Genomic DNA, 27,752 nt, shown 5'->3' with positions numbered 1-27,752 from the left:
TGCCAAGAGAACAGCTTCCTGCTGCAGAGGAAGCTCTTGCTCTAGCCACTTATCTCAGGCTGACACCATGACTTAGTTTAGGTTGCAAACCCCCCATATGCATGTTAGAATGAGTTTAAAAATACTCCAATGAGTTTCAGAAGTCAGGAGCCGGAAAACAAAAATTCTCATTTCCTTTTGGTGGCAATCCTGACAGCATGAGATCAACTACTCTATCAAATCAGCAGCTCTTCTGTCCATCCTCTGTACATTGTTTTACATTGTCCTGAACCCAAGTCTCTGCTCCTGTGTTGCTCAGCTATTCTTTTGCAAACAAATCTCCTGCAATGCTTTTGAGTCAGTTCTTTATTACACAGTAGCTCAGGAACGGTGGTTTCAAAGTTCAGTTCACCCCTTTGCCCAGCTTGCAAACCAATATAGTGAATGGCTGTAGTGGCCCAGGACACAAATCTGCAGTAACACTGCCAGTGTCCTCTTTATGCTATGGAAATGGTTTATTTCTTTCCTGCTTTCAACTTTCTCCAGTCTAATTGCATGAGTGGAAGTGGAAGCTCTGACTCTCCCTCGGAAGCCTGAAGAACAAAATTTTACCTAAATCATGTGATGTGGTTACACAAAACAAAAAAGTAAACATGTATATTTTTCTTTTCATGGCTCCAGGTTCCCCAGTACACTGTAACAAACACTCTATTATTGATCATTTGTCAGATGGTCAGTATTAGAGTAATTAAAGGAATTGACTGTATTTTTAAAAATTTACTGCTTGTGAAAATCTAATTGTCTTGGATTTAGGTGCTTGAATGATCTGGGTTATCTCATCATGGAAGGAAAGGGAATACATTAGAAATGCATTTATTTATCTATTTAAGAACCATTTTTAGTGGGTAGGAGGAAAGAGAAATGAAGGAATCACCTTTTATCTGGTACAGCTTTGGCTGACATGTTTCTTTTTTCCCTTTCTTACAGTATGTAGATGAAGAAGATCTTGTTAATGTCATCAAAGGCTTCAGCACTGTCACCAAAGAGCACACCACATTCACTGACACCCACCTCTGAAGAACAAAATCAGCTTGTCTAGAAAATGGAAGTGGGTTACTTGCCAAAAGCAGCCTGCACGGCCTTTGCAGGCAGGGATAGGGCTGCTGTTTCCCCACCCCATGCCCTGGAGTTAATAGATAAAGCTGGTTTTTGGGAGAGGATGTGGTGTAGGCGGGGTAAGTTGGCCTTTTTTTCAACATCCCTTTCACTGTACAGTAAAAACTGTGTGCTAGCACTGACACCTCAGAAAGGTAAGAGAATAGTTTGAAAATCTCTCAGTCATACAGTAGTAAAAGACTGTGAAGGTAGAGGCTCTCATCTTTGTCTCTCATCCAGCTTTCCCAGCTGAGGAGGGTTGTAGGGGTGAGGGAGGGAGGGGGGCAACATGTTTGGTAAGGAAAAGTCTTTTACATGTCCAAAAAAACCAGCATGTGGCTAAAAGGGGCCTGCATGGCAGGGTGTTTTCTCCTGGCCTGACAAAGCTCCACCACAAAATTGTGTTCATGCATAGGTGAATAAACAGCACTGAAGGAATTCTTACAAAGTTGTTGTAGCCTTTGTGTTCTCTCCCTCTTCCCCACCCTCTTGGTTCAAGTTAAAAAACCCAACCAAACAGGTCATAATTAAATGCTGAACTCCACGCATACTTTTTCACTTGCTGTCACATCCTTCCTTTCTGCTTATGTATTACTAATCCACAGGCAATAAAATTTGTTCACCATCCACAGTAAACTAGGTGCAAACAGCAAGCAGCCAGTGTGACACAGGTATGAAATACCATGTCAAGGCACTTGTAATTGAGAATTATTACACCATGACAGTAAACCTATTCCCATATTCATCTCTGTCCTTTTTCCAGAGAAAGTGACAAGGAAGCCCTCAAGAGACTGCCAGTTCTGTGTATTCTGCCAAGCATATTTTTATGCGTTCTCTCAGTCACAATCAGCAAAATCCATCATCTGATACTACACATTTTCAGAAAGTACAAGCAACACTCCTCTGGCAATTTATTTGGACTAAGAGGCAAAAATCATGTGCTATTTTGGATAGCTTCCTCCTTAACCTGCACAAAACATTTCGGATATCAGACAGCAGAGCAAGGATCCCATTCACAAAACAAGACTACAGAGGCAGCTCTGTAAATTAGCCAAAATCCACCCCAGACAGCAGCGCTGTAGAGCAATGTGCGGCTGCATCTAAAGGGCATCCTCTGCTCAGCAACCAAGTTTTCCTTTAGCACCGTCCCTTTCCCCAAAACAAAAATAATCACAACATATCACATGCCTGACCACATTTACGCAAGAATGCACAACAATATTTTGCACCAAGTACCGTACTACATTTTGGAGCATTACATAAAGCCACACATTGATGTGGACAACCCTTCAAAGCTTTGGCAGCAGCTAGGTACTTTCTCATAACCTTACAAGTTTTATTCTGGTCTCAGAACAAAATCCCACTCAAGAAACAACCCACAACAAGTAATGTCATGCCTGCTACCAGCCAGAGGGCACCTGCACCTTGGTTTTGCCACCAGACACATTTCACAAGCCATAGTCTTGGCAGGATGAGTCGTTCTTGCGGTGTCGTGGTGAAGCAGCTGTCTTTGTGGGTGATGGAGAAGCTGCACCAGGTAATTCAGGCCCACCTTCAGCAAGGACTGGTGCCGAGGCCAGGAGAGGCACTTTCTTTCTTCCCAGGAAACCAGCTCCTTCAAATCCCATTTTCTTTTTGCTTTCTGCTTTGGTTTCATTCTCTTCTTCTGGTCCTCTTCTTTTGAGATCCAGAGAATTCTCTGGCAGGCGGTGAACCTCTGTACTGCAACACCCACCTGCCTCTGTCACACCTGTGCCTCTCACCTCAAGTGCTGTTGACTGGACTGCCTTCCTCTCAGCTGCACTGCCCTCAGCTGTTGCCTTCCTGGCCTCTGTCTGGCTTGGATTCCCATTTGCAGCAGCTGCCTTTTCTGTTGGGCTTTTGCTGGATAAGTTAAAAGCCTGGAAGTCCCGGTAACTGTGAAAGCTTTCTGTCCGCCTTGCTCTTGCCAGGAGGGGGCTTTCTCTGTATGGCCGCACGGAGCCGTACGTGGCAGTTTCGTGGATTGTTTCATGGTGCTGCAACTGGAGGCTTCAGAAAATACAAGAAGAGCAGATGTTAGCCTGAGAACAGCAGCCAGTTCTTCTGCACACCATTGCTCCCACCTACCACTGCAATTCCCACTGCAATAGCAATGCACTCATCACAGCCACCACACAAGGGCTTCCAGATCACTTCAGATTCTCAGAGGACACTTTGGTCTGCACACATACAAAGAAGCAGAAATCAAGAAATATGTGTGTGTAGTTCAAGCCGCTTAGGGCATGAATTCAGGGGCTCAGCTAGAGCCTTAAATTCACCAAACCCATTTGCCTACCTGAAAAGTAAAACCTGCAGCCAGTGTCACCCTTGGTGGCTTACCTGGAATTAGATTCCCGAAGCCGGTTTGGCTGAACAACTGAGGTGGCTGGGCTGATGTTGGGTGTGGCACAGCGAGATGTACTCAAGTCACACTGGTCAAGCAGCTTGAGCAGCTCTTCTTCTGTGGGGCCACCAATATCTGCAAGAGAGAGCTCTTAGTGGCCAAGTCCATTTATTGCAGCCACGCACATCCGAGGACACAAAAAACAGTCCTAACACCACTTACCTTTGTCTTCGCTCTTATTAACCATGTCCATGGCTGTGGTCAGGTCCCACATCTGGATGCTGCCATTGGAATGTCCAGTGAAGAGGTAGCGGCGTGGCCGGGAGCCCATCCTGCTGGATCCTTCGCATTCCCGCACGGTAAATGACGAGATGGTAGTGCAGTCAACGGCCTGGATCTCACAGATCCTACAGCAAGAGAAATCCCAAAATACCTGAACAATTGCACCTGGCACAGTTTGGCCACTGAACTCAGTACTGGTCTCATTTTCTGAGAAAGTACCAAATTTGCCATCAGAAGAACACCTTATCTCCAGAGGAAATTCCTTCCCCTGCACAACTGGCACACTGCTCAGCTGCAGCCAATCTCTTCCCACCCCCAGTCCACCTGCACCCTTACTGCTTGTTTATTAGGTAGCCCCACATGTTCTATGTCCATTTGCTGTTTGCAATGATTAGAAAGCTAAGGCTGTCACAATGACAGAAACCAGCTCCTTCATATGCTAGACACTCCAGGAAACTAACCAGCAGAAACAGCAAATTTACCACATAAAAGATATGCAAAAAAATCCAAAGTTGATACACCTATAATCTGGATGTTATCTATAAAGATAACTTTTGTCATATCACAACCGCTATTTCACTTTCATGGCAGATTTCCATTGCTTTTTCCCCCTCTTTTAGAAGTTTATGAGGAATGATGAGAAGAAAAGGACTCCCTAAACTAAGCTGCTCATGCTCTGAGTAGTTTGTTTTACTGGCCCTTTGTAGTGAACTTTTCATCCAAGCAGTGCCAAAGTAAGTCATAGTGTTGAGGCATTAACGTTTTCATCCAGATTCAAAGTTATTAGGCAAGAGATGCAAAACTGAAGCATAGAACTGAGATGCACAATCTTTTCTGATCTCTTGTCATCTTCCTAGCCTAACAGGAAGAAAAGCAGCTGTGGATGTGACAACATTTTTTACTATGTTGGCAGCAATGTTAGTAGAATATTCTGAAAGCAAGCCTAAGAAAATAATTGAATAGATGACCTAGAAAACAGTACATCCATTTTAAAGGTTCTAGTATCTTCAAAGCCAAGTGTAAAGAGAGAAAGCCTTTTGTGAGCAGCATAATCCCTGCCACCTGCAACTTCAGCATTAGTTTTGAAATTAAATGCTAGCATGGTGCCATGGTTGAGAGTCACATATTCTGCAGAGGCACAGAAATGTTTATTTTGTGAGCTCCATCATGAAGTGACTCTGTGATACCACACTTCTCAAAAAGCCTTTTGGCTTTGAGGTTATAATAATTGTTAAGTAACAGTTCTGTTACTGGCACACAAACAAGAGTTCAGCCAGAGCTGCCAAGACTGTTATGTGCAACTGCACACACTCAGCATGGAAGAGAGAGACATCACCACCTGAACAGGCCTAGTCCTGCCTCTTTCCCACTTAAAACATGGATGTACCTTTTCCCAGTTGAAGACAGCCTTACAAACAGCTTATTTGTAATGGGAACAACTTTTTGGATAAACACCTGTTGATCATCACGTTCACCAAAGGGTCCTAAAGAAAAAAAGGGAAAGATCACTTGTTTGTTTGTTTCAATTCCGTCACCTTTTTCCTCAAACAGTTCTGAAGACCCCGACTTATATGAGTATAATTGACCACTGCAATTTTAAAGTATCAGGAGCAGGGAGCAAAAGATGACCAGTAGCTGGCAAAAGCCATCCAATGGTTAGCAGTCTTTACAGATTCAAATCAAGTTCTGTTGTTCCGAGGGACACACATTCTTAAGTTTACTGTGTGTTCCTGGAGGAATTACTACATCAGCACAAACCCTACATTAGGCCTCTATAATAACAGTAAGTACTTTGTTATTTTGCAGCTCTTAGATGTCTAAAGGTTTAATCAGATTTCTTGCAATAGTACTGACCCCAACTAGTGTTCATAGGACATCCTATTCATCAAAGGTTCATTTGCAGGGCTCAGACCACCAAGGACTCTAAATTACCTGTCTACCCATATTTACCAACACACACTCCTTCAGGACTTTGCTTCAGCAATGTGCTAGCACCCTTTGCCTCTGCAGTTACAAGGCTTCAGTGAACTTTGTCACAACTTCAAAGTCATTTAAGATTTTTTTCCATGCTTTGTTCAACCCCAGATGAACAGTGAACTGCACTTTGCAGTAGACCAAATGTTTGCTATGCTCATCTGCTTAATACAGTCTCCTGTGCTTTCTCTCATTCTCTTCTTAAATCAGAATTGAAATGCTCCATCAGTTTGCTGAAGGAAGAGGTATAGTATCTGTGTTCCAAAGACTTTTTGTCCCTTTTTCTGTCATTCAGAGTAAGTCCTTTAGGTATACTCACTCTCTACAGCCTAAATAATAATTCCAAGTGAATCTTACAGATCCTTGCCATCGTTTCAAGGGGAGAGCAGTGTATAAGAGCTTACATTCATGGACATGCATGTTACAGGGCTGAAGGTCTGTTAAACCATTATAAGACTAGTGAAGGTACAGGCACAGGACAACCCAGAGACATCCTACCAATGTCATTTCCAGAACAGTAACTGCCATGACTCTCTGCTTCCTCCAGGGATAAGATTTTGAATGATGCAAGAGGTGTTGAGCCTGGCTGAGTCGAAATCATGCCCCGGAACCGAGTCACAGTCCACGTCCGGACGTGGTTGTTATCAGCACAAACTAGAAAGGAAAAGATGTGCATTTACAAGGGATGAAAAATATTTAGATAAACTTCTCCAATGATCAGCTATATGATACTATTTCAAGACTGAGCACTCAAGAATTTTGCCAATGTGAGGTCAGACAGCATCTCCAGACAATTTTCTAACAGTCTATAAATTTTTGCTGATGTTGTATTTTCTATTAGTTTTGTTTCTTCGCTCAGAAATTCAAGAAACTGAGACAGGTGCAACACCAAACTAAGGTCTGGTCTAGCATCAATAGCCTACAGGCCCTTTCAATCCCCTTTGTGCAGATGCTAGGACAAGATGTCATGAGAGCAGCCTGGCAGCAGAACTCTCCTCACACAAAAGCCCTATTCCATTTAATTCCATTTAATCAATTAACTCCATTTTGTACAGACAGATGTGCCCTCTCCTGGTACTGAGGGTTTACCAGCAACTTGCAGGGGAACAGATGACCTCTGGACTGTTAATTTGCAGTACAATTGGATAGCATCTTCCTGTTCCTTTTTTTAAAAATAACAGGTTAACTGCAAGATGTAAACTAGTTCTCTGCCATGCCCTGGCTGCTGGATTCTGCACGAAATAGATTTTTACAGAGGAAGGAGTGACTGCATCTTCTCTGCAAGTAAGACACGTTCCTAAACATAAGACCAGGACAAGCAGAATAGCACAACAAACACTGGGAGACTGCTGAGAAAAGAAACAGAGACAGTCCTTTGAAGTCATAGAAAGGCTTTTTCTAGGGTCCAGGAGGAAATGGTACACATTATACTGTAGCCCAGAAAGCTCCTGAAAGGCTGTTAAAAGAAGACTAGTCCTGAAGGACCTGGGCACAACAATAAAACTTGACATAGATACATTTGCTTACAAATCCTTTTATTTCCACAAATGGCAACCTTGGAATAAGACACAAATGAAAGAGTGAGTTGTTCTAGTATCTCGTCAAATAAAACTTGGGTCTTTCAACTCCTAAAGGCTTTGAAGAACGCTTACTTTAAGAAAGAGGATCCAAGCAAATCCAGCCCGTCCTCTGCCCCTAAATCTGTCCAAATCATTTTTATTCCATGTGGGAACGATGCAAGTTATAGAGCACAGCATACAAATGCTGCATTGCTCAGGAGGAGGGGAGCACCCCCACCACACATCTGTGCACACATTACCTGACACGAGGTGCTTCTCTGAGAGCATGATCTTTGTGACAGGGCTGCGATGAACCGTGAAGGTCTGAAAGAGCTGAGGGCCAGACCCGACCGTCTCAGGGTGCTGTACAATCACCCGCACTGCTCCAGAGCTGGTGCCATATGCAATCTCAATCCAATTGCCACTTACACCTGAAACAAGCAAGAACACAATTGTTCCCCCAGGAACAAAAGCTTGGCTTACTGGGGGCCAGGGAAGGAGACAGTAGAAAAGAGTATTTCCAAGCTTCCACGGTAAGAAATCTAGGGTTTTTAAACACTGTTTACTCATTATTTTCCCATAAACAGGGAGGGCATTTTGCCACTAAAATGACCCCAGCTTTGTTCAATCCATACTATGTGCTTCAACACTGTCTTAACAAAAGCCTTCTTCCCCATTCTCTCCTCCCTCCTGAAAGTAAGAGACAAAATGGATAAAGTCACATGATCAGATATTCTGGCACTCCTCACAGTGATATGGTCTATATGTGCCACATAACATTTATTTTTGTGCCTTAGTTGGAGGCAAATGGGAAAGCAAAGCAAAACAGAAAGAACTACAGTTGAAAAAGCCATTGTGGTATTGATATTATTATGTGAGTAACCACTTTCTCCCAGTCTGGGCTTTTTAAAGTTTTACTTTGCTTTGGGTTTTTGTTGTTGCTATTGTTTTTCTTTTTAATATAAAAGATAACTGCACCATAATTACAAAAGCATCATCAAGCTGCATATGGAAATGTTTCTTAGCATATTGGTTATAAAGTCAGACACAACAGCAGGGTTGTGTCTCCCTCTTACCCTGTTTAGCACTACCTATTTCAGCAAATACAATTCATTATCTAAGTGCTTCACTGATGCAAAAGGCTTAAAATCAACCAAGATACACTAGGCACAAGCATTAATATATGAATATATGTAAGTATATGTACCTATTTATACAGATTACATGTGTAAGAGAAAACAGCTATGCCCAGTGTTTATCATTCATTTGAAGATGAGTAAATGAAGAAAAATTCTTTGTTTATGTCAAGGGCTACCTTGTGTGCTTTAACCCTGCTAAGCAGCAATAAGAAAAGCCCACTTAGAAAACAGAAAAGCACATTTCTAACAAACTCTCAGTGAAGAGATAAGGGTAGAATACTGACTTGTTTTAGGTGTGAGGTAGACACTCAGAGCTGTTATAGCATCATTGGAAGGATCATGGTACAATTCTGTCACAAGAAGATCATTGTCTTTCATTCGAAGTGGGAACTTCTGCATGTCTGTGGGGAGGAGACATTTACTCTCATTAGACAGAGTTGTTCTGATGCAACTTAAGTCAGCTAAAGAGTGTAACAAATAAGCAGTAGCACCTTCTTTTTATTTGTCCCCGATCCCATTTCTTACCTATATAGTAGATAGAACCATTGTTACAGCCCAGCAGCAGGAAAGACCCAGCAGTATCATAGCTTGTGATAGGAACAACATCCTGAACCTAGTGCAAATAGAAAGGAAAAATAATCAAATCAGGAATTTAGGTTGCTACTTCCTCATTTTTCAGACATTTTTGGTGTATTTCATTGAACATCACTTGAGTTTGGTACTGGACTGAAGCCATTGTGCACGCACTTGCACGTACAGTGGCATTCCTGAAGTACTGCATATCCCTCTACCAAACTGGATCTGAGGTCCTGGAGCTCAGCAGACACATGCAGACAAATCAGCACAACTGCTCTGGAAAATCCTTCTCTGTGTGAAGCAGCAAAGGTTGAAGAGTTGCACCTAAACCATGTCTTCAAAGCTAGATTTCTTTCCTTTAAGCCAGTGAGTGTATTTCCCCCTTTCTGTCCTCTCCCTTCTTCCATTTCTGACAAGTCCTTAAGAGATTTCTGGACCAAGGATGTTACCTCTCCATGCCTTCTTTCATCCCAAGTTTTGTATCCCTCTACCAAACTATGGAATTCTCTGCCTCTAGCAGATATATAATGAGGGGTAAGAATTCTTATTCCATTACTCACTTCCAACACACAGTCACACTGGAAGACAGCCCTGTCATATTTTACTTACTGGTCTACAACTCAAGATGAGGGATTACACATGCCCTTTCTTAGCCCTCTAGGATTAAAAGGAGTGCTTATTCATCCAAGTGGGACAGAGACATCAAGTAAAGAAAAAGTTTAGCTTATCCTGGGTAAGGTGTCCTATTTAAACAATTCTTTTTTGCTTCAGCCCTAAGGAGGACAAAGCCAAAAGTCATTTCATCCAGAACATTCAAACATGCACAGTGTCATGGTATTTTTCCTGTACTCTGTGTTTCAGTCAGTTCACTTAATGGACCTTGAATACTAATTCATGGACATTTCAGCCTATGTTCTCAGTTCTCTCTGACCATCAGCTTCCTTCCAATTGCTACAGAGGCTTGAAAAATCATTTGTAAAATACTTACAATGAATCTGTTGAATAAAAGCAAAACAAACCAACCAAAGGAACTTCCCCACCTTCCAAAGAGCTTGGGCTCTAAACCAGTAACCCCTCCTAACTTAAGGATGTCTGTAAGCCCCTAAAACATACTGTAAATATTATCTTCTTTCCTTCTGCAGCAGATAGGAACACCAGAGGTGATTCAGCAGCTGCCATCTGCCAAGATGTGAACTTTCATTAGGAAACAGAGCAGCCCTGTACAACAGTCACCGGGGTAAAGCAAGGCCAGTGAGAATCCTTACTTTGCCCAGCAGGATTTTCTGTCACACTCTACTGCTTTACATTACCTCTTACTCTACAGCACTTAATATTATGCTTCCTTTAAGCTCTCCTCTGCTAAGAATTTCATTACTAATGTATCTAGCACCCACACCCTTCTTTTCATCCTTTTAGCATTCAACTGAAACACTGCCACAGGAATAAGTACTAGGGAAACTACCTCAGTAGTCTGCTCAAATCTCCAAGAAGGGAAGAAGATGCAAGAACCAATAAGATGCAGAGATCAGAATTACATCCCCAGAGTGTAATACATTAGAGATCACCACATAAGGAAGAATAGATTTGCACAAATGAAAGTAGAACTTAGAGAGATATTAGCCTGGAAGAAGATGAAGTTGTTGCTCTAAAATGGGGCATCAGCACACTGTTCTACAAAACCTCTCTCACTGAAGCAAGTATGATTGCATCCTAAGTCCAGGATTGTGGGCAACTCATGGAGAGAGGTCAGTTAATATCAGATATTCTCATTAAGAATTTCAAGATCAACCCTGCCACTTTACGTCTTTATGGGGTTCTTCAAAAAAACAATGTCTTCTAAAGGAATGTTAAGATCTACAGGAAGACATTTGTGGGTTGTTTTGGTTTTTTTACTAACTAAAGAGCCCAAGATACAGAAAGAACCTTGAAATGGTATTGTTTTGGGTTTTTTGTTTGTTGATTTGGTTTTATGGGGGTAGGTTTTATTAGTTTTGTGTTTGTTTGGGTTTTTTTGTTTGTTTGCTTATAAAAGAAACTATTCTCATCCTCTTGAAAAAAAACAGCCAAAATGTTTTTTATACACACTGGCACATAAGCCTCTTAAAAGATTTCCTACTCTTCAATAAGAAAAGCTTTCACCAAAGGAGTAGTCAAACTGAGAAATTATTCACGTGTTGTGAAAGATTTCTGCAGCTCCCCAGGAAGATGATGAATGGGACATGAGGTTTTATTTCTTATGACTTGCTCCTTTAGAAAATACTGTTAAACACCAGCTTGCCACATAGCATTAAGTTGTCCCTTAACAGAAGGTTTTGCAAGGCAGGAGTAAAACTTTAAATAATGTTTTGTTTAATTCAAGGCCATACTAACATGTCTGTTTGTGCTGCAGAAGCAGTGCTATCCCACACCTATTATCTGTGTTATTTGTTACCAGCACTGTCACTTAAGAGTCAAATCAGAACTTAGTTAGCAAACAATGCAGACCTCAGAGCCAGTTTTGTCTCTTGAGATTTGCAAAGCATTTTTGGGATTTTTAGTGCATCCAGGTTTTGTGCTATAAAGGTATACATCCAGCTGGATTGTGTAAAGGTGTACATCCAGTTATTTGAATGCTTGACTGTTTCTCAGACTCATACTGACTCCATGGATCTCTCTATTTAATGTGCATTCTGACAACAGGAATCAAATCAGTGCAGCCAGAAGCATCCATTACACAAGACAGACATTGTTAAAGTACAGTCATGTGCATTTCTGTTGAAGAAGATAAGTAAAGCAGCTTTGGAGATCCTGAGATAACACACTGCTTTCTTGTTTTCTTTCAGATGGTCCAGAAACTGCTGTCACACATTCCCCACAATTTTATTTCCTATTATGCTAGTGAATTTTTTACAAAGTTAGGAATCCATAAAGGAGTTTAGATGTATTGGTACTTGACATTTATTACCCCAAATCACACTTTCATTTGAAAGCCTAAAAAGCATGCCTCTTAGTAGCACCAAAAAAGTCAGCATTCTGCTCCCAGGCACAATACCCAGGTGATAAATTCCATAACACAAGCTAGGGCTGAAAACCCTACAATGAGCTTTTAGATTATTTTATTCTCTTTTTACTAGAAAGACATACCAGCTTGTAAAAAGTGTTGTGGAAAATTGAACAGACCTGCCAATGCTGAGTCACAGCATTCCATACTCCGACTTTCCCTGTGTGGCTTGTAGCCACCAACTGGTTGCCAATGAAGAAGAGAGCATCTACAGGCACTCCAAGACTGAACACTCCTGCAAAAAATAAAGAGGCTGTGAAGCTGATCTAAAATAAAGACAAAAACACAGTAACAATGGAATCTCTCCATTATCACATCACTTTTATAAACTGGGTTTGCAGTGTGCTAGGTGAGGCACCATGAATGCAGCAAACTGGGTTTTCCATTAAATGCCAGTATGACTTCATCTCTGCTAATACCATCATTATTTGCAAAGGAGAAAGGAGGCAAGAGAAGGTAGAAGAGCCCTTATGAAACATACAAACATTTTTCTACAGCTATCAAGTCCTCAAATGACTGTAAAATAAATTCAGAAGTTATATTACAGCAAAGCAGGAGTTTTGTTGTTGTTTTGTGGATGTTTTTTTTTTTAAGCTGTGACTATGAAGCACCACTTAGGAAGCAGTAATTTCATGGGTTTTGCAAATTTGTGCCATACTAGTTTGCAATTACCTGTTAAAATATTATAATTTGTTGATGTAATATTTTTTAAGTCCAGTCAAGCAAAAATATTTTGGAAATGGATTTCAGGAACTTCAGAAATATGAAGCTACAAGGCTTCAGCCTTATTCTTGGGAAATGACTGAAGAACTCAAATGTGACCCTATTTGAATACACTCTAACTTCTCTTTTAGCAGAAATACTTGAACTTAGAAAAATAAGCAGCCTGCAAAAGCCTACTTCTTTCTTTCCATCCTCCTTTTCTTTGGTTGCAGTCCATAAGCAGAGAGTACAGGCTAACAGGCTATTAAAACCTGAAGCTGTATAGGGAAGCAGTTTCACCAATCATCACATAGTATACTATTCACATTTGGAAGATAAAGCAAATACTAGCCTTCCAAGTAAAGGAAATGTGTCATCAACTACATTTCACTTAATAAAAATCAAAACAGTGCAGCACTTGACAGTGCAGGCATCAATGGCTGTGGCTGTAGTTGGCCTTAACATCTGAGGCCTTCCACAAAATTGATCCTTTCTTTAGAGCTTCCAAGTTTCACCATAGATCCAACATGGAAAGCTTTAACTGACCTGCAAACTTGGATAGCATACTACATTTTGTACTACTTATTGTCCATGTATTTAAAAGCTACAGCATACTCAAAAGGTCTGAGGTCATTTCCAAGTTTACCAGCTATGAAGTCTAGCAAACTGGCCCTGTAATTAACTGGGTTTGTAAATAATTCTAGGCTATGTTTTTCTGCCTGGTAAGTACAAAAATACTGGGCATACATTACAACACCAAAGTGTCAAGCTTCACTCACAAGTTTCCTATTCCATCCTGCTCACTCTATATATTTATATTACTTCCCACTAATAACCTTAACTGCAGCAGATAGATGTTGTCAAAACAAAGGTATCCAAATAGCTGGAAAATTCCTCAACACTGTTTTGGACAAATTCATATGAACAGACTATCATTCCCACACAAGAATCAGCCCTCTGTAACACCCAAAAAGGAATCTCAGGAAGTTGTTTTAATTATAGTGCTAAACTGTTTTCCAGGGCAAAGTACAGTCATTCAATGCAGATAAGATTCAGCAGTACAGAGCACATGAAAAAGACAATAATAAAAAATCCACAGAAACAACTAGAATTGATTACTCCAGAGAAGGATGAGGTTCAAGGAAATCAAGGAAGACAGCTTGAATGGTCTGGAGGAATTTGAAGTGTCAGTCCTGCTTAGGCTCAACAATCTTGAGACTTGTCCATGGGGGAGACAACACTATATGTAATGACAGGCTCTTGTCCTAAGGGTCCCTCTCAGTAAAATATTGCTTACAGCAGCAAGCCAGCAGCAGTGTCTTATGTAAGTAATATTGAAAGGGAAGAAAGCGCTCAGGGAGAGCTCTATCACAAAGATGCCAGCCCACACAATTTGCTGGGGATGGTGTCGCCAGGCTCCAGCAACTGTTTGGAACAAGTAGTTTCTTTCACAAGATGACAGCAATGTACTGTATCTCTAACACAAAGCAGCACTGCCAGCATTTGTCTCTACAAGGAAACAAAACAGCTACGTTCAAGTTACAGCTATTAAACACAAGCATTTTTTTTAAACCAATCAACATGACCTATTATCCAAAAGAAGAGCAGTACATTTTGGTCAATGTCAGTCTGACTGGGCATTTCATCCTGTAGGCACTTTCTGTCTGCTTCTCCTCTCCTCCTGCAGTTTCACAGTGTCACTTGAATGCAGTACAGCCTGGTTAGCAAAAGTCCTTGTTTCAGTCCATTTTCAGTCATAGTCTAAGCTATCAGAACCTTATGATACTGGCATATTTTACAGTTTTTATTTGAAATGGAAGTCTACTTATAGCTTTTTGTGTCTCTTTGCACTTGATTTAAAAAAATCCAACATGCTGCTTCTTGTATCTTACTGCAAACCCCAAGGTAGCACAAGCAGTTAATTGAAAACAGAAAATGCAGGAGGAATGTAATGGCACAGTGCTTAAAGCAATGCCTGTTCCAGGTGTACAGCTGTCACACCAACTCTTCCCTGTCCTTAAGATTGTTACAGGAGGGTAAGAGAAGAAAAGGCTTCTCAGATCCGATAATTACTCACTGCATTTAATGGAGATAATTTCATATTCAACTGTTAGACACACCCTTTGTATTTTTTAAAAAATGCAATGGAATCTGCTTTTCCATTTTGCTGACCATGATTACATATAAGAACTCTATGAGTCACAAGTAAAAGAGCAGTGCACAGCTCATACAAGACCTTTGCCTTTACAATATGACTTAAGTGTTCCCACACATTCATGCAGGAAAAAAAAAGCAACATCCATAACATAGCTAGAAATTGCCTTAGAATCTGTCAAATAAGCTCTTCTTTTAAAGGCACATGGGTCAAAGTTTGAATTTGGTAATTTTGACTTTAATTAATGGCTACTATAATTCTCAAGACTCCAGCTATGGAAATACATCTAATAACAAATTAGCTCAGCATTAAGTTCCAGAGAAAAGTGCTCACATAACCACACCGCTGTCATACTTTGTTAGCAGTAACCACTGCCAGAGGAAACAGACATTACTGGCAAAGCAGTGGTTATTCAAACACCAGGGATTAGGCTAGAGGAAGTTCCAAATCCTGTTCCCTTCAGTGCCTCCCAAATTTGCCCTATATTTGAACAGCAATGACTCAGACAAGCCATCAGATCAGTACCAGGGAATATTTACTTCTGCAAATGTCTTCTTGCTGTTTCTAAAGCTTATTGTATGTCCTTCAGTGCCAAGGTGTAGAAGCAGTAATTCCTGCATGCTTAAAAGAATAGTGTGACATTACCCTGACACAGAAAATACCGTAGAATTACCCAGACACCCAAGTTATAAACCCAAGAAATTTTCCTCTTCCAGACTCTATTTATGAACCACATTTGACAGGGGACTGAAGTATTTTCGTCATTTCTATGTAAAAGTGCAGCTTTAATAACACAAAGGAAAGGAAAGAGTAGAATCACTTTGTATCTGTAGGTTTCCATCTGCAAAGGTTAGTTCTTTTGTGTTACAGCCTAGATTCAAATGCAAGTCTAGGGAAAACTTTAACTCTTAATTTGAATTTTTACACAAAACCTCAAACTGAACAGTAGGTATTGGTTACTGTCTCTTCAGTAAACCCTTTTATTCTCCATCTCTTTGATTTTGAGACAGGATTCCTTGTGCAGAACTACAGGAAGTTAAAACACTCTGACAGGTTGCTGTACTATAGCTTGTTTCGTCAATCTGTGAAAGTGAATACTGAACACCAGAAATCACACACACCTCAGAACAAGGTCTCTACCTTCCTTCTAGTTAAACACACACACACAAGAAAAAACAAAACAAACCAGGTAATGACAGTTACCAATTTCACTGCCACTCCCACCATCTTGAATGCTCCACAGGATAATGCTGCTCTCCGAGGCAACTGCAACCATCTTGTCCTTGTCGCCGTGAGGTCCTCCCACCACCTTGGCATTGAGTGCCACCCGCTCGATGGTCCAGTCCAGGTAAGGGCTGGTGAACACCTGCTGCCACCCAGACGACTCTTTGATCCTGGAAGGGCAAAGGGGAGAGCAGCGAGCAGATGTCAGAGACTCAGAACAGACAGCCCAGCCTAATCCTGAACCAGTGTGGATGAATCAGTCTTACAGTCTAAGGCACCAACTTCAAATTCTAGTTAAGAACTACACTCTACAATAGCTGCATTTTTTCCCATTTTGAAGTCTGATATTGTATATTATTTCAGTGCCTTGCAGCTACTGAATCCTGTGCTGGGCTTTTTCTTAATATAAGCACATCTGACATAAAAGTTAAAAGATGAAGCCAAAAGCTTGAGCTAACAAACTCTACATAATGAGGTTCAGCATAAGACTTTAAAAGAAAACTCTATAAATCTCATTATATATCATGCAAAAAATCCAATCATGCTTCAGCATAAAGGTCTGCCCTCCATTTTCTGTTTATGGTATACTGTGAGTAGGTAATACTGAGTTGACTGTAAGCTTTATTTTTAGAGAATAATTTCCCTGTGCATTTTTAAGACTTACATGGTGTCAGCATAATTTATCATACTTAAATTCAGCCAATAATTTAGATACTTTGCAATGGAGCTAAAGCAGACCAGATCTCTGCAGTCAAGATATAGAAATGTTAAAATTAAATGCAGAAAGATATGTGTACTTTTTAGCATTGTTGCCACTATTTCACTTCAGTGTTGCATCCTGCCTGGAGCTGAAGCACCCCAGAGCACTGTGCTCCACCCATGTAACATGCACAAGTTGTAGTGAAGAGATTCAAAAGCACAATTGCAGTAGCAAGACTTTGAATGCAACCAAGACATTCTCACAAACTTTACGATCAAATTTTAAAAACTTTTGTCATACTTCAAAATTTTTTTAAAAAATTATCTTTACGATGCACTGTACTTTGCTCTAGAAGAATGCAGGAGGGAAAATTCCACCATTGTATTCCTAGAACTCCTTCAAGTTTCAGAAGAAAAAAAGAATACAAGACTGCTACCTTGAGTCTCTGTGAAGAAAAGCAGCACTTCAACCTGGCATGTTGACCTGCACCCTCTCTCACCAGTGATTCAAGTTTGACATGGCTCATCAAAAGCATCACTAATGACACAACTTCAAGGGCAACAAGTCTAGTTAAGTAGTTTACCAAGCAGAAAAGAGGCAGAATCTTTCACTTAAAGTGAGCTAGCAATTAAGGAAAACAGTCCGAGATAAAATCCTAAGAAGGGGACAATTAGCACAAAACCAGTTGCAAATCACTGCCTCTTTCTCTGTGAGACCATATGAAGCATAATTGAAAACAAAAACATTAAGCAGAGCAAGGGGATCCACATTTAATACAAATTAAAGCTAAAAACATTGTGGTGGTGAATGCAAGTTAGATGTGATTTAAGTTACAAAGTTTAAGCCACTGAGTATTCTAGAGAGTGAATAAGGCAGCAAAGTATGGCTTTAGCTTGGCAGTAAGCAGAAGGAAGCTGTTCACATTACATTCTTCTCCCCTCTGCTTCTGAACCACAGCATGACAGTCATGTCAGACTGGTCTGGGCAACAGCTCTTGTTAAAACATTATTTTCCAACCAAAAGACAGCCACCAATTAAATCCAGACTATGAGATTTGAACTAAAGACAGCTTCTGTAATGTGGAGGTATTGCTTATCTTCACTTGATCTTAAAAAACTGCCAGTTTGTTTTCAAGACATTTTCCAGCCATCCAAGTGAAGTTGCCAGTGTTTAACAGCTCTGCTCAGCAAAAGAACCTGAAGACAAGGTAGCAAAATTATGTAGCAAAAATTCATTAACTGTTTCAGCTTCCTTGACACTGTAACTTCAGGCTGTTTTCAAACCCACAGCAGGAAAACCTTTAAAATTAATATTCCATTCAAAAGTCTGCTTTAAAACAGGCTTTTGAAACAGTTATATTGGAGTCAAGTTGCAACTTCTTCAACAGTATCAAGAACTGACATCAAAGTAAAATCTAAGTTCCTATCAAGCAGTTTATTTTCACCAAAAGAAAGCAGCAACTCATATTCACAGGATGAGACTGAATGTATTAACCTACTGCTATTTCAGAGTAAATACTTTGCTTTGCTCTTAGGCAATAACAATATTTTTCTTTTACCTTCCTGTAAAAACTGACAAGCAACTCTATTCCTACCTGTAGCAAACAGCAAAATGGGCATAGGCAGCCACTATCCAATTGTGGTGGCCAGCCACTATTAAGACTTTCCGTGGGTCCACAGGAAATCCTAAAAACAACAAAGCTGAAGTCAGTGACAAGTACTAGATGAGCAGCATCTCTAACAGGATAGAGCTCTCTGCTAGAGTGTGCAACAGAAACTTTGATAATTAAGTTTCTCAAGAAACATTTTTAGCAAGATTCAAGTCCGCAGTATTGCTCCTCACAGCCTTGGTATGCTAGAGAACTAATGCTTGAAAAACGCACCTTTTACCTCCTTTTACCCAGGACTGTCTGCTACCAAACCTCTAGCAGCTCACTGAGAATCAGCAATTCATATCATTTCATATTACATAGGTTCACCTTTACACTAACACTGCTACGATTTATTATGACAGAAATATGACACTTCCAACAGCATCATTTTGCTTGCAAAGTCAAAAGCTGGAAAATGACAGAATTCAGATCTATCTCCCTTACAATTTTCCTGTGAAGACTACTTTTACTCTAAAAACTTGACTCTTGCAGGGCAAGTGAGGCACCAAGAGCAAGAAAGAGGTGGAAGAGCAGGAATTAGCCCCTGAACAAAGACCAAAGAGACAGAGGCCTCTTTGGTTTTTATTATGGTTTTGGTACATTATAAGGCATTTGTCTAAGGGATCATGCTAAGGCTGCATGAAGAACTTTGATTTGCCTTTCTCTCAAGACTCACCTGGATTGTGCAGCAGTGACCCTTCAATACTGTGTAGGGAGTAGTGTTTAACTAAGTCTTCAGCAATTTTAACCAGGCAAACACAGAATAGCAAATTTAAACCAGATACAGCCACACAGCTCTTATTTCCCAGAGACAAGCATCTTTGCAATTTGCTTTGGTTTCAAAGCTGACACTCCTCACCTAGTCTGACTGTACCTTCCCCCGTACCAGCAAGAGTAGGCTGGACACCACCTCCATGCAGCTCACTCTCATTCTGACCCGCTCTGATGTCAGTCAGTGGCCCAGGAGTATTATTTATCTTACGGCTGGGAATGCCTATTAAAAAGAAAAAAATGGTTTGGGTCCCTCCTTAAACTTTAGCAATATAACAGATCTTAGTTCATTTTAAAAATACAGGATTAACACTTGTGCATTTTGATGAAAATTTCATTTATCTGTTACAAGAAACAGACAATACTGTAACTCTGAAACAGAGCTTTTGCTCTCTATGTTGACATTCACCATTTAAGGAATTATCTTCAGAAAATTTGTCAATAATTAGCAAGATATCCTTTAGACTTCAGGTTAATACATGAACTGTGTTCATCTCTACAGAGAATTAAAAAATGTTGGTAAGGAAGCTCATTAGTGGTGATTTGTCACCTAGGCAATAGGACACCAGAGGTAACTCTCTGTCCAGGAAGAAGAAAGCACCTCATCCTGATGACATTTCACTGAAAGGCTGCTGAAGAACCTCTGCTCTAGTCTACAACCAAACACAACCTGCTTAGTACTAACATGCCACACCCCCAGCCCAGTACTTTAAACATGCTGCTTGTTACAGCACAGACAAGAAAGTCTTAGGTTTAAAACACAATAATGTTCAGTCCAACCATTTGCCCTTAGCTTTCCATAGGAAGGCTTTCTCAGAACAGTTTGACAGCCAGGGTAAGCACCTCAGCCAATCATCCCCACAAACCAAAGCAGCAAGTGACAGCAAGCAATATCAGACCATGAGCACAAGAATACCTGGAGGAGGTAGGTAGCCATGAAAAAGGACACTGCCACAAGAGGAGCGCTCCAGTTCTTCACACAGTAGCAATCTTCTCACTAAGGAGGAAACCCAGATATGACCACAGCTTTTACTTCCCTGAAAACATTACATTATCTCAAATATCCTTCAATTTTTAAAACTTTTACTTTGCAAATCTTCAGGGTCACAACTGCCTAGGATTTGTCAGTGGACCATTACTATAATAATATATATGAGCTCACATTAAGGAAAAAAAACCTTACCTAAAGGAGTGATTCCATAGAATTCAGCTTCATGCCTGAGAACATTAATACTCACTCCCCTAAAGAAATAGGAAAAAACCAAAAACCGACAAGAACAGAGTGAGTCAGCAACTTGAATATAAATGCTTGCATATAACTGGATATTACAAATCTAAATATCAAGCTAGCTAACAGTTTATAGAATTACCACAAAATGCATTCAGTATGTTGATTTTTGAGATTTTTAAAGTGATCTTAATTTGACTCAATTTTCATTAAAATAAAGATACAGAAACAATAAAGAAATACACTGCAAGAAGTGGTCTATGTTACAAGAATCTACTAACAGAACAGAATGTCACCACTTCTGCCTCCACCATGACACACATATACTCTAGACATGGTCCAACATCTGTGAGGGAGCTGAGCCACACACCAGGCACCCAAGTACATGAACAAGATGAAATATTTTTCACTTGAACAAGTTTTCTAATGCTTCTGATTGAAATGAACTTCTTACCGCAAATCTAACTCCTTTGTGCGAAGAAAATTTAAAATGGGTGCAAATGCTGCTGGATCTCGGTCAATAAATATCTGCAAAGAAAAATTTCTGTATTTGAGTACTATTACGGAGCAACCATCAACTAAAGTGCTAATTTATGCTGAATGTGGGAAAGAGGAGAAGATGAAGTCAGCAGACTTCAAAAAAAAAAAAAAAAAACCAACAAAACCCAAAGTTTTTGAGCCTCCTCTTTGTTCTCATTATTCTATTGTCCACTAATTTAACATTCCTAAATGACATATATACAAACAATGTTTCAAATAGATGGCCCTTAAAAATCTATTCTTTAGGTTCTAGTCTCCACAAAAGACAATGGATGCTTTCACTTTCTAGCATGTGTTCAATATGCAGGAACTGTAATAAGATTTCAAGAGATGTTTTGACTTTTTAAAATTCAATTATCATCAAAACTACCTCTACACTTTCAGCAAAGTACTATGTGTGCTCAACAACATTACTGTAACTATAGTTTCCCATTTAAAAATATCATACCTACACACTGAAATGGCCATTTTGTGATGTTTTTGCCAAAAAAAGGTGCTACATTTCCATGTTGGATTACTCACCTACACATGCAATGCCTATCTAATGAAAGTTACACCTCCCTGCAACACAGCAATTAGCATTTGCTCTGTTTAAGAAAAATAGAGTTGCTGTTTCTGCATTACCTGCACTATGCAGAATTAGCATAGAAATAAGTATGTTGTTCAGTTTCACTTAGCTTGAAACCAAGATGAGAACCAAGAAAGCCAGAGATGTCACTAATTTTCATGAAAGTTTAGCCTGACTCAGGCACTGTAATTCCATTAGCACCCAGAGTGAAAATGCTTTAGGAGAGAACCTAACCAAAAGCATAACATCAAATTAATAAGTTACAAAATGTTCATTACTCACAGCACCAGTTTCATCCTTTAGTGTTGAAATTCTTCCGCTCAGCAAACTGAAAAACAGGAAATCTTCATTAGATGTCCCCCAGAAATGTATTGGCACAAACACAGCGTAGGAACACTGGGTCAGTTAGCTCTCCTTGGTTACATTTTGGTAACACAGTTTTTATCAGAGCAAACAAAACAGCCAGAATGCTGGAGGAGTGAAATATCTCTCCTGGACAAGGGAGAAGTGTATGCACACCCAAGGAAAGGCTCAGAGCTGCATCATAAAGACCTTCAGATTCCCAAAGAAAATAGACACAAGACCTAGCCTGAAAGGATGAAGAAGTTTGCCCAGGCACTTAGAGGGCTGTGTAGTTTTTTAAAATCTAGTTAAATTGGTGAAAGCTGCTGAAGGAAAAACAATGAGTAAACAATCCACTTTTGCACATGGGATGAATTCATTTACAGGACAAAAGTGGGATGAATTCATTTTTTATTAAATTCTGCTTCAAAGTTTTTCTCCCATCAGATCAAAGTACTTTTTCTCCAGACCCATATAAAACACAATGTCAAAATATCATTTTACAGTTAAGATGGACACCAACATCAACAGCTTTCATTTGATTCTGGATGACAATTATCTGAGATTGAATAACTTCCAGGACAACCTCCTTAGACAGCATATTTTGTGTTGAGAGACTGGGGGATAGCATGAGACTTCCTCCTTGTGCCCTTCCTTGCATGCCTCAAAGAAGGTGACATTTCCCTGGCATTTCATTTATCTGAACTTTTCGGTAAAATAGGAACAGGAAATTCTGCATATGTCAGCTGCCAGGCTTTTATTGGGAAAGATGTCTGGAATATAAAAATTAAATGTAAGGAAGCAAAATTGCCAGCATTTAGGTTTTCCTTTGGAGGTTTAGGATTAACTGGGGTGACAGAGGTACAGCAACTGCAGAACAAAACACAAACCTGCAGAAGTAGTAATGGCAGGAGGATGTTTAATAATTCAACAGCTCCTGTATCACAAGCTAAAATTCTCAAAACTTTGAGTTAACTCAGAGCAGAGCAATAACTAAAAAAAAATGAATCCAAACAAAATCAAAATTGTTAAAGGCAGGGCTAATGCACATGGCCAGTAAGATCACATGTGGCAATGGAGTCACAGCCAGTGTCACGTCCCTTTCTCGCAGAACTGGAGGTTATTTCCACAACACTCCATCTAAAAAGTGCCAGCTCCTCAGCATATACAAGCTGCCATGGCTACATTCAAGCAAGAAGATGTCGCTTGGGTAACAGCTTATTTCAAATGAATCTGTCCCATTGCTTGAGATGGGGGGAAAAGCATCAAAGATACTAATGAAGATACTACTTGCAACATAAATTAAGAACTGAGAACGTAAGTATTTTTAATGATTGCTAATTTCTTTGTTAAATGTGATGATATATTACAAATACCTGGAAAAAAATGAGTCTGGAATCCACATCAGTGTCTGTCTCGATGTGCTGAACCTACAAAAACAAAGTTACAAGTTCTCACTCAGCTGTAAAATTGAAGAGAAAACTGCCTTATCTAAAATTCCTTGATGTATCCTACAAAGCTAATATCAAACAGGTTTGGGAAGTTTGAGATCTTTTAAATATCTGCACAAAATTCAGAAGCTGCAGGCTCTTTGCACAGACTGTCCTTAAGCATGCAGTAGGACTGTCTGGAGACCACAAAATGCCTTTGTATGTTTGTAGCACACTGTCCCAAACATCCTGCATTTTCTGGCTCTCACACTTCAGCATTAATGCTTACAAAAAACAAGTCCATAAAACTCAAACACTGCTCCACACACACAAAACCCAAACAGTAACATATATATTTATCCTCAGTGTGCTACATTTGTCAACAACTGCAGGCTACTCTGCTGCTCTTGCTCAGGACAGAAAGGGTGCTACATTATGCACTGCAAAAGACTACAGTGAGCTTTGAGTTAATATTTCATGAGAACATGAATTATTTCCCATTTTGCTACTTGGGCCCCTCTTGGGCAAGAACAAGGAGAGGCAATAACAATAACAGTTAAAAGAAAAAACCCATTATTTACTCTGAATCATATTGTGAAATAATACAAATTATAATATTACTTATGACACCAGACAGTACTTTACATAATAAATAACTATGGATTATTTTATACTACTTCTGGTTTTGATTTGACATGAAGGAAGACAACTGGACTGGCAGCTTGGACAATGAGCTCATGCTCTGCATCACTCTCTGGCTGTACATATCCTCTTACTAGTGCCATGACTAAGAAACTTCTGGTGACCTCTTCATTAATGGAAAACAAAAAGGATATGCAAAAGTAAAATTCCATTACAACTTGTTATCTAGTACAGGATTAAAAAATACAAAGTATTTCTGGAATAAAAATACTTAGTCATAATTTATCTAATTTTCACTGCTAGTATTTCCCAGTTTTGAAGGGGGGAAAAAATGTAAACAACCCCCATTACTTTATGCCCCCTAGGAGGCAGAAACACAAAGGCTATGTGGAACTGCATAAAACATGGATTGTGCATCTGCTCACTGCAAACAACAATGGCAAATCTGTCTGTAACAGAAAACCTACAGTGTCAGTGTTCTAAGCACAAGCATGCACAAAGCCTTTTCTGAAAAACAATTTAAAAAGCACTTCCCTAATATACTTCTGAGTAGTTTTTCTCAGCTTCTCTTATCAATAATACAGGTCACTACCTCTGTCCACTTTAAGAGTAAGGGATGATTCATTTAACTATATTATAGCATGCTAAAACAATGAATTACATGAATTTTATGCAGAATTAATCCAGACACTGCTTGTAACTATAGGGATTGATGCAGCATCACCATCATCTTCTTTCAATTTTATCAGCATGTTCAGACAGCTCTGGGAATTCCTGTCTATAATTTAGCACTATTGCACCAGTTCAGTAAGCAACAGCTCATACTAACATATACTTTAGAACTTACATGGACATTAATCTGTGTAAACAACCAGACTGAGTCCTGCTTTCCAGGATGCAGGAAGAAGCTCAGCCAGCAACATTTACGTGCACAGGTGTATCTGCAGCTCCATGCAGCGGCCAGACAGGCACCACTTAAGGAAAACTAGACAAACCCAGTGCAATATCCTCAAAAGACCCTTGAGCATATGCCAGCTTGAAATTATTTTAAAGAAAATATCAGCAACTAGAAACAGACTTGCCAAGTGAAAGTTATAAAACAACCATTTCCATAGTGTATTGTCGCTGTAGAGTTACATTGTAACCAGAGGGAGATACAGAGTCAAAAGAATTCACCCCATTTGATACAGTAATTTCTGTGAACTTTAACTTGCAAGACTTTTGTTCACAGTAAAGGAATTCACAGAAGTTGTGACCAGGAAGTGACGGAGCCATCGCACACAACAGAGAAGCCCAGGGAGCTGTGGGGACCCCGAGTCTGAGCATGGAAAAGCTGGGCTCTCTGTGGTACATGCTCCAAAGCATAACTGGGGTCAGAAGCAGAAGGGAGTGCTCATTTCCTCTCCTCACACAATTCTACAAACTTAAGAGTTTCGGGTTTCTAGTGAGAGTAATGAGAACCAAAGAAGAGCAGGAAACGTGGACACCATTTGCTGTGCAGATCATCCCCCCACTATCAGCTAAGAGTCACCCACCTTTGCAAACTCAAAAATGTGGCTCAGGTGTAGTTTTCAAAGGACATGGGTGCTACAAGGGAAGCTGAGCTTGCAAAAGACCAAAAGCTCTCACACAGAAGCACTATAGTACAGTGTCTCTATTAAAGGGGAAACATCCATGCACAGATCTACTTTTCCTTACAACCAAATGTTGACTAGAATCTAGACCTTCAGATAGAAATTAATTACATGCACTTCTTAGTTTGCCTTGTTCTTCCCATTTCTCTGTGAGGGCAAGCCCTCTGAGGGTATGTATTTCTTCCCTGATTCGTGCCCTTTCCATAATTCTGTTCTCTGCAGAGGCATTTAATAAGGAAGACTATTTAAAATCAAGAAACTGGAGCAGCTTTGAGATTCCACAGGTAATACCATCCTAAAAATATGAACTGGCCTGTAGTTTCAGATACAGAGTTCACTGAAGAACCTTATGCAGCATAACACGAAATCTGGTCCCAGCCTACATCAAAGTTATCCTGAAAATATCATTACAGGTGAGTTTTGCCTGTGCAAGTTACAAGCAGTTTCTCTGGATTGAACCAGGTTCTTAACGTCTTATTAAAACAAAGGAATTCTGCATCGATTTCTATGGCACTCTAGCTTAAGAAAGGCTGCAGCACAGAATTTAGTTATCAGATCAAGTCCATGCTCTGAGTAATGCAAGAAAATCCTAAAAATAGCAGTAGTAGTTCCTACTACTTATAGCTGGCTCCACGTTGTGCACATTGCTTGAGGAAAACACATTACTTCAGTTTCCACTAGCTACAGTAATCGGAATGATTTCACGCCTGAGCATTTCGACAGGAATGTTTGCACTGTTTATCTCGCAGATTCCGACCACAGCTGCCCCACAAGTCTCTGCCTCAGCCTGCCAAAACGTCTACATCTGCCAGCTTCCACACTCCAGCGTGCATTTGAAAACAATACAGCTCTTTATTCTCGTTGATGCCAGCGGTATCACATCAGCGATTTTAATACCTTCCTCTCTGAGGCTGCTAGACGGACTGTTCACTAGAAGCCTACGGATGTGATGGCAAAGCAAAGCTGCCATCCCTGAAGAGGCAGGGTTCCCACAGTCTCTAAGGCGTGTGTAGAGCGGGCTGCCCCGGCACCGCGGGCAGGCACCACGCGGAGCCGCCAACCCGCCCCGTGTCCGCCCCGGGTACCCCGGCCCCGCGGAGCGCTGGGGAGGGCTCGTCCGGGCCGTGCCGTGCCGGCGGCAGCGCGCAGAGCCCCGCGGGGAGCCCCGGCCCGGGCCGGCCGAACCCCGCACGGGTCCCGGCGGGTCCCCTCGGCGCTGCCCCCGCCGGCCCCGGCCCGCCCGCTCACCTGGTGCCGCCCACGTTGAGCTGGATGATCTCCCCGCTCCCGGCGCCGCCGAGGCCGCCGCCGTTCCCCGCCATCTTCCCCGCCGCCTGCTCCGGCCGGCGCCCGCCGCCGCCTCCCGCCGGGACCTCGCGGTCGAGGGAAGCAGCGGCGGAGCCAGGCGAAGGCGGCGGGGAAGGAGGCGGCGGGGAAGGAGGCGGCGGGGAATCGCCCAGCGGCGGCCGGGGCAGGGCGGGCGGCCGGGGCAGGGCGGGCGGCCGGGCGGGGTGCGGCCCCACGGGCTGCCGGCGCTCAGGCCCGGCCGGGGGCGGGAGGCGCCATGGCAGGGCCGGCGGGAGCGGCGGGGCCGGCGCGGGCCCAGAGGCCGCGGGCGCTGGGGGAAGGCGGGCGGCGCGGGAGGCGGGGCCGGCGCGGCTGCGGGAGGAGCCGGCAGCGCCCGCGGGCAGCGACGCGCCCGGAAGGAAGGAAGGGCCCGGCGGGAGCCCGCCCGCCCCGGGGCGGTGGCACGGCCCGGGCAGAGGAGCCGGGCCAGCGGGATTGTCGTGTTGTGTGGTTGTAAAGGAACGGGGAGCCGCCCCTGCCGCCATCAGGCTCCAGCGACCCCCACTGAAATAAAGAGAAGGGCAGCGGAGCTGGTGAAGGAGTGCAAGTCCTGCGAGGAGCGGCTGAGGGTGTTTAGCCGGGAGAAAAGGAGGCTCGGGGTGACCTTATCGCTCTGTGCAACTCCTGAAAGGAGGGTGCGGCCGGGTGGGGTCCGTCTCTGCTCCCAGGCAACCAGTGACAGGACAAGAGGACACAGCCTCGGGCTGCACCGGACGGGGCTGGACCTCAGGATGAGTTCCATCACAGAA

The 27,752-nt window shown here is 41.6% G+C and overlaps 2 protein-coding genes across 3 annotated transcripts in view; one reads left to right on the top strand and one right to left on the bottom strand.

Annotated features, from left to right (window-relative positions):
* Positions 1 to 2,510, top strand: part of USH2A (usherin) — a 372,599-nt gene extending 370,089 nt beyond the window's left edge. The window contains exon 73 of the mRNA XM_063391039.1: positions 967 to 2,510. Coding sequence (XP_063247109.1) covers positions 967 to 1,056 — 90 coding nt within the window. The 3' untranslated portion in view covers positions 1,057 to 2,510. The remainder of the gene's footprint in view (positions 1 to 966) is intronic.
* KCTD3 (potassium channel tetramerization domain containing 3) lies at positions 2,022 to 27,503 on the bottom strand. 2 transcript variants are annotated; one of them, XM_063391040.1, is made up of 18 exons: positions 26,905 to 27,503; positions 23,327 to 23,380; positions 21,891 to 21,936; positions 20,955 to 21,028; positions 20,456 to 20,514; positions 20,189 to 20,269; positions 19,361 to 19,495; positions 18,445 to 18,535; positions 16,130 to 16,320; positions 12,189 to 12,304; positions 8,979 to 9,066; positions 8,738 to 8,854; positions 7,575 to 7,745; positions 6,254 to 6,409; positions 5,169 to 5,265; positions 3,722 to 3,906; positions 3,496 to 3,634; positions 2,022 to 3,165 (listed from the first exon to the last, which is right to left on the bottom strand). In XM_063391040.1, exons 1-18 carry the CDS (start codon positions 27,486 to 27,488, stop codon positions 2,583 to 2,585), a joined length of 2,967 nt encoding a protein of 988 aa, XP_063247110.1. In that variant the 5' UTR covers positions 27,489 to 27,503; the 3' UTR covers positions 2,022 to 2,582. The 2 variants fall into 2 exon arrangements, with proteins under 2 accessions (XP_063247110.1, XP_063247111.1); XM_063391041.1 differs by lacking the exon at positions 26,905 to 27,503 and adding an exon at positions 26,554 to 26,845.
* Between the last annotated feature and the right edge of the window lie 249 nt (positions 27,504 to 27,752).

This window comes from Prinia subflava, chromosome 2 (genome assembly GCF_021018805.1).
Source record: "Prinia subflava isolate CZ2003 ecotype Zambia chromosome 2, Cam_Psub_1.2, whole genome shotgun sequence".
Taxonomy (NCBI): Eukaryota; Metazoa; Chordata; class Aves; order Passeriformes; family Cisticolidae; genus Prinia; species Prinia subflava.
This window is presented reverse-complemented; position numbering and strand designations above follow the sequence as displayed.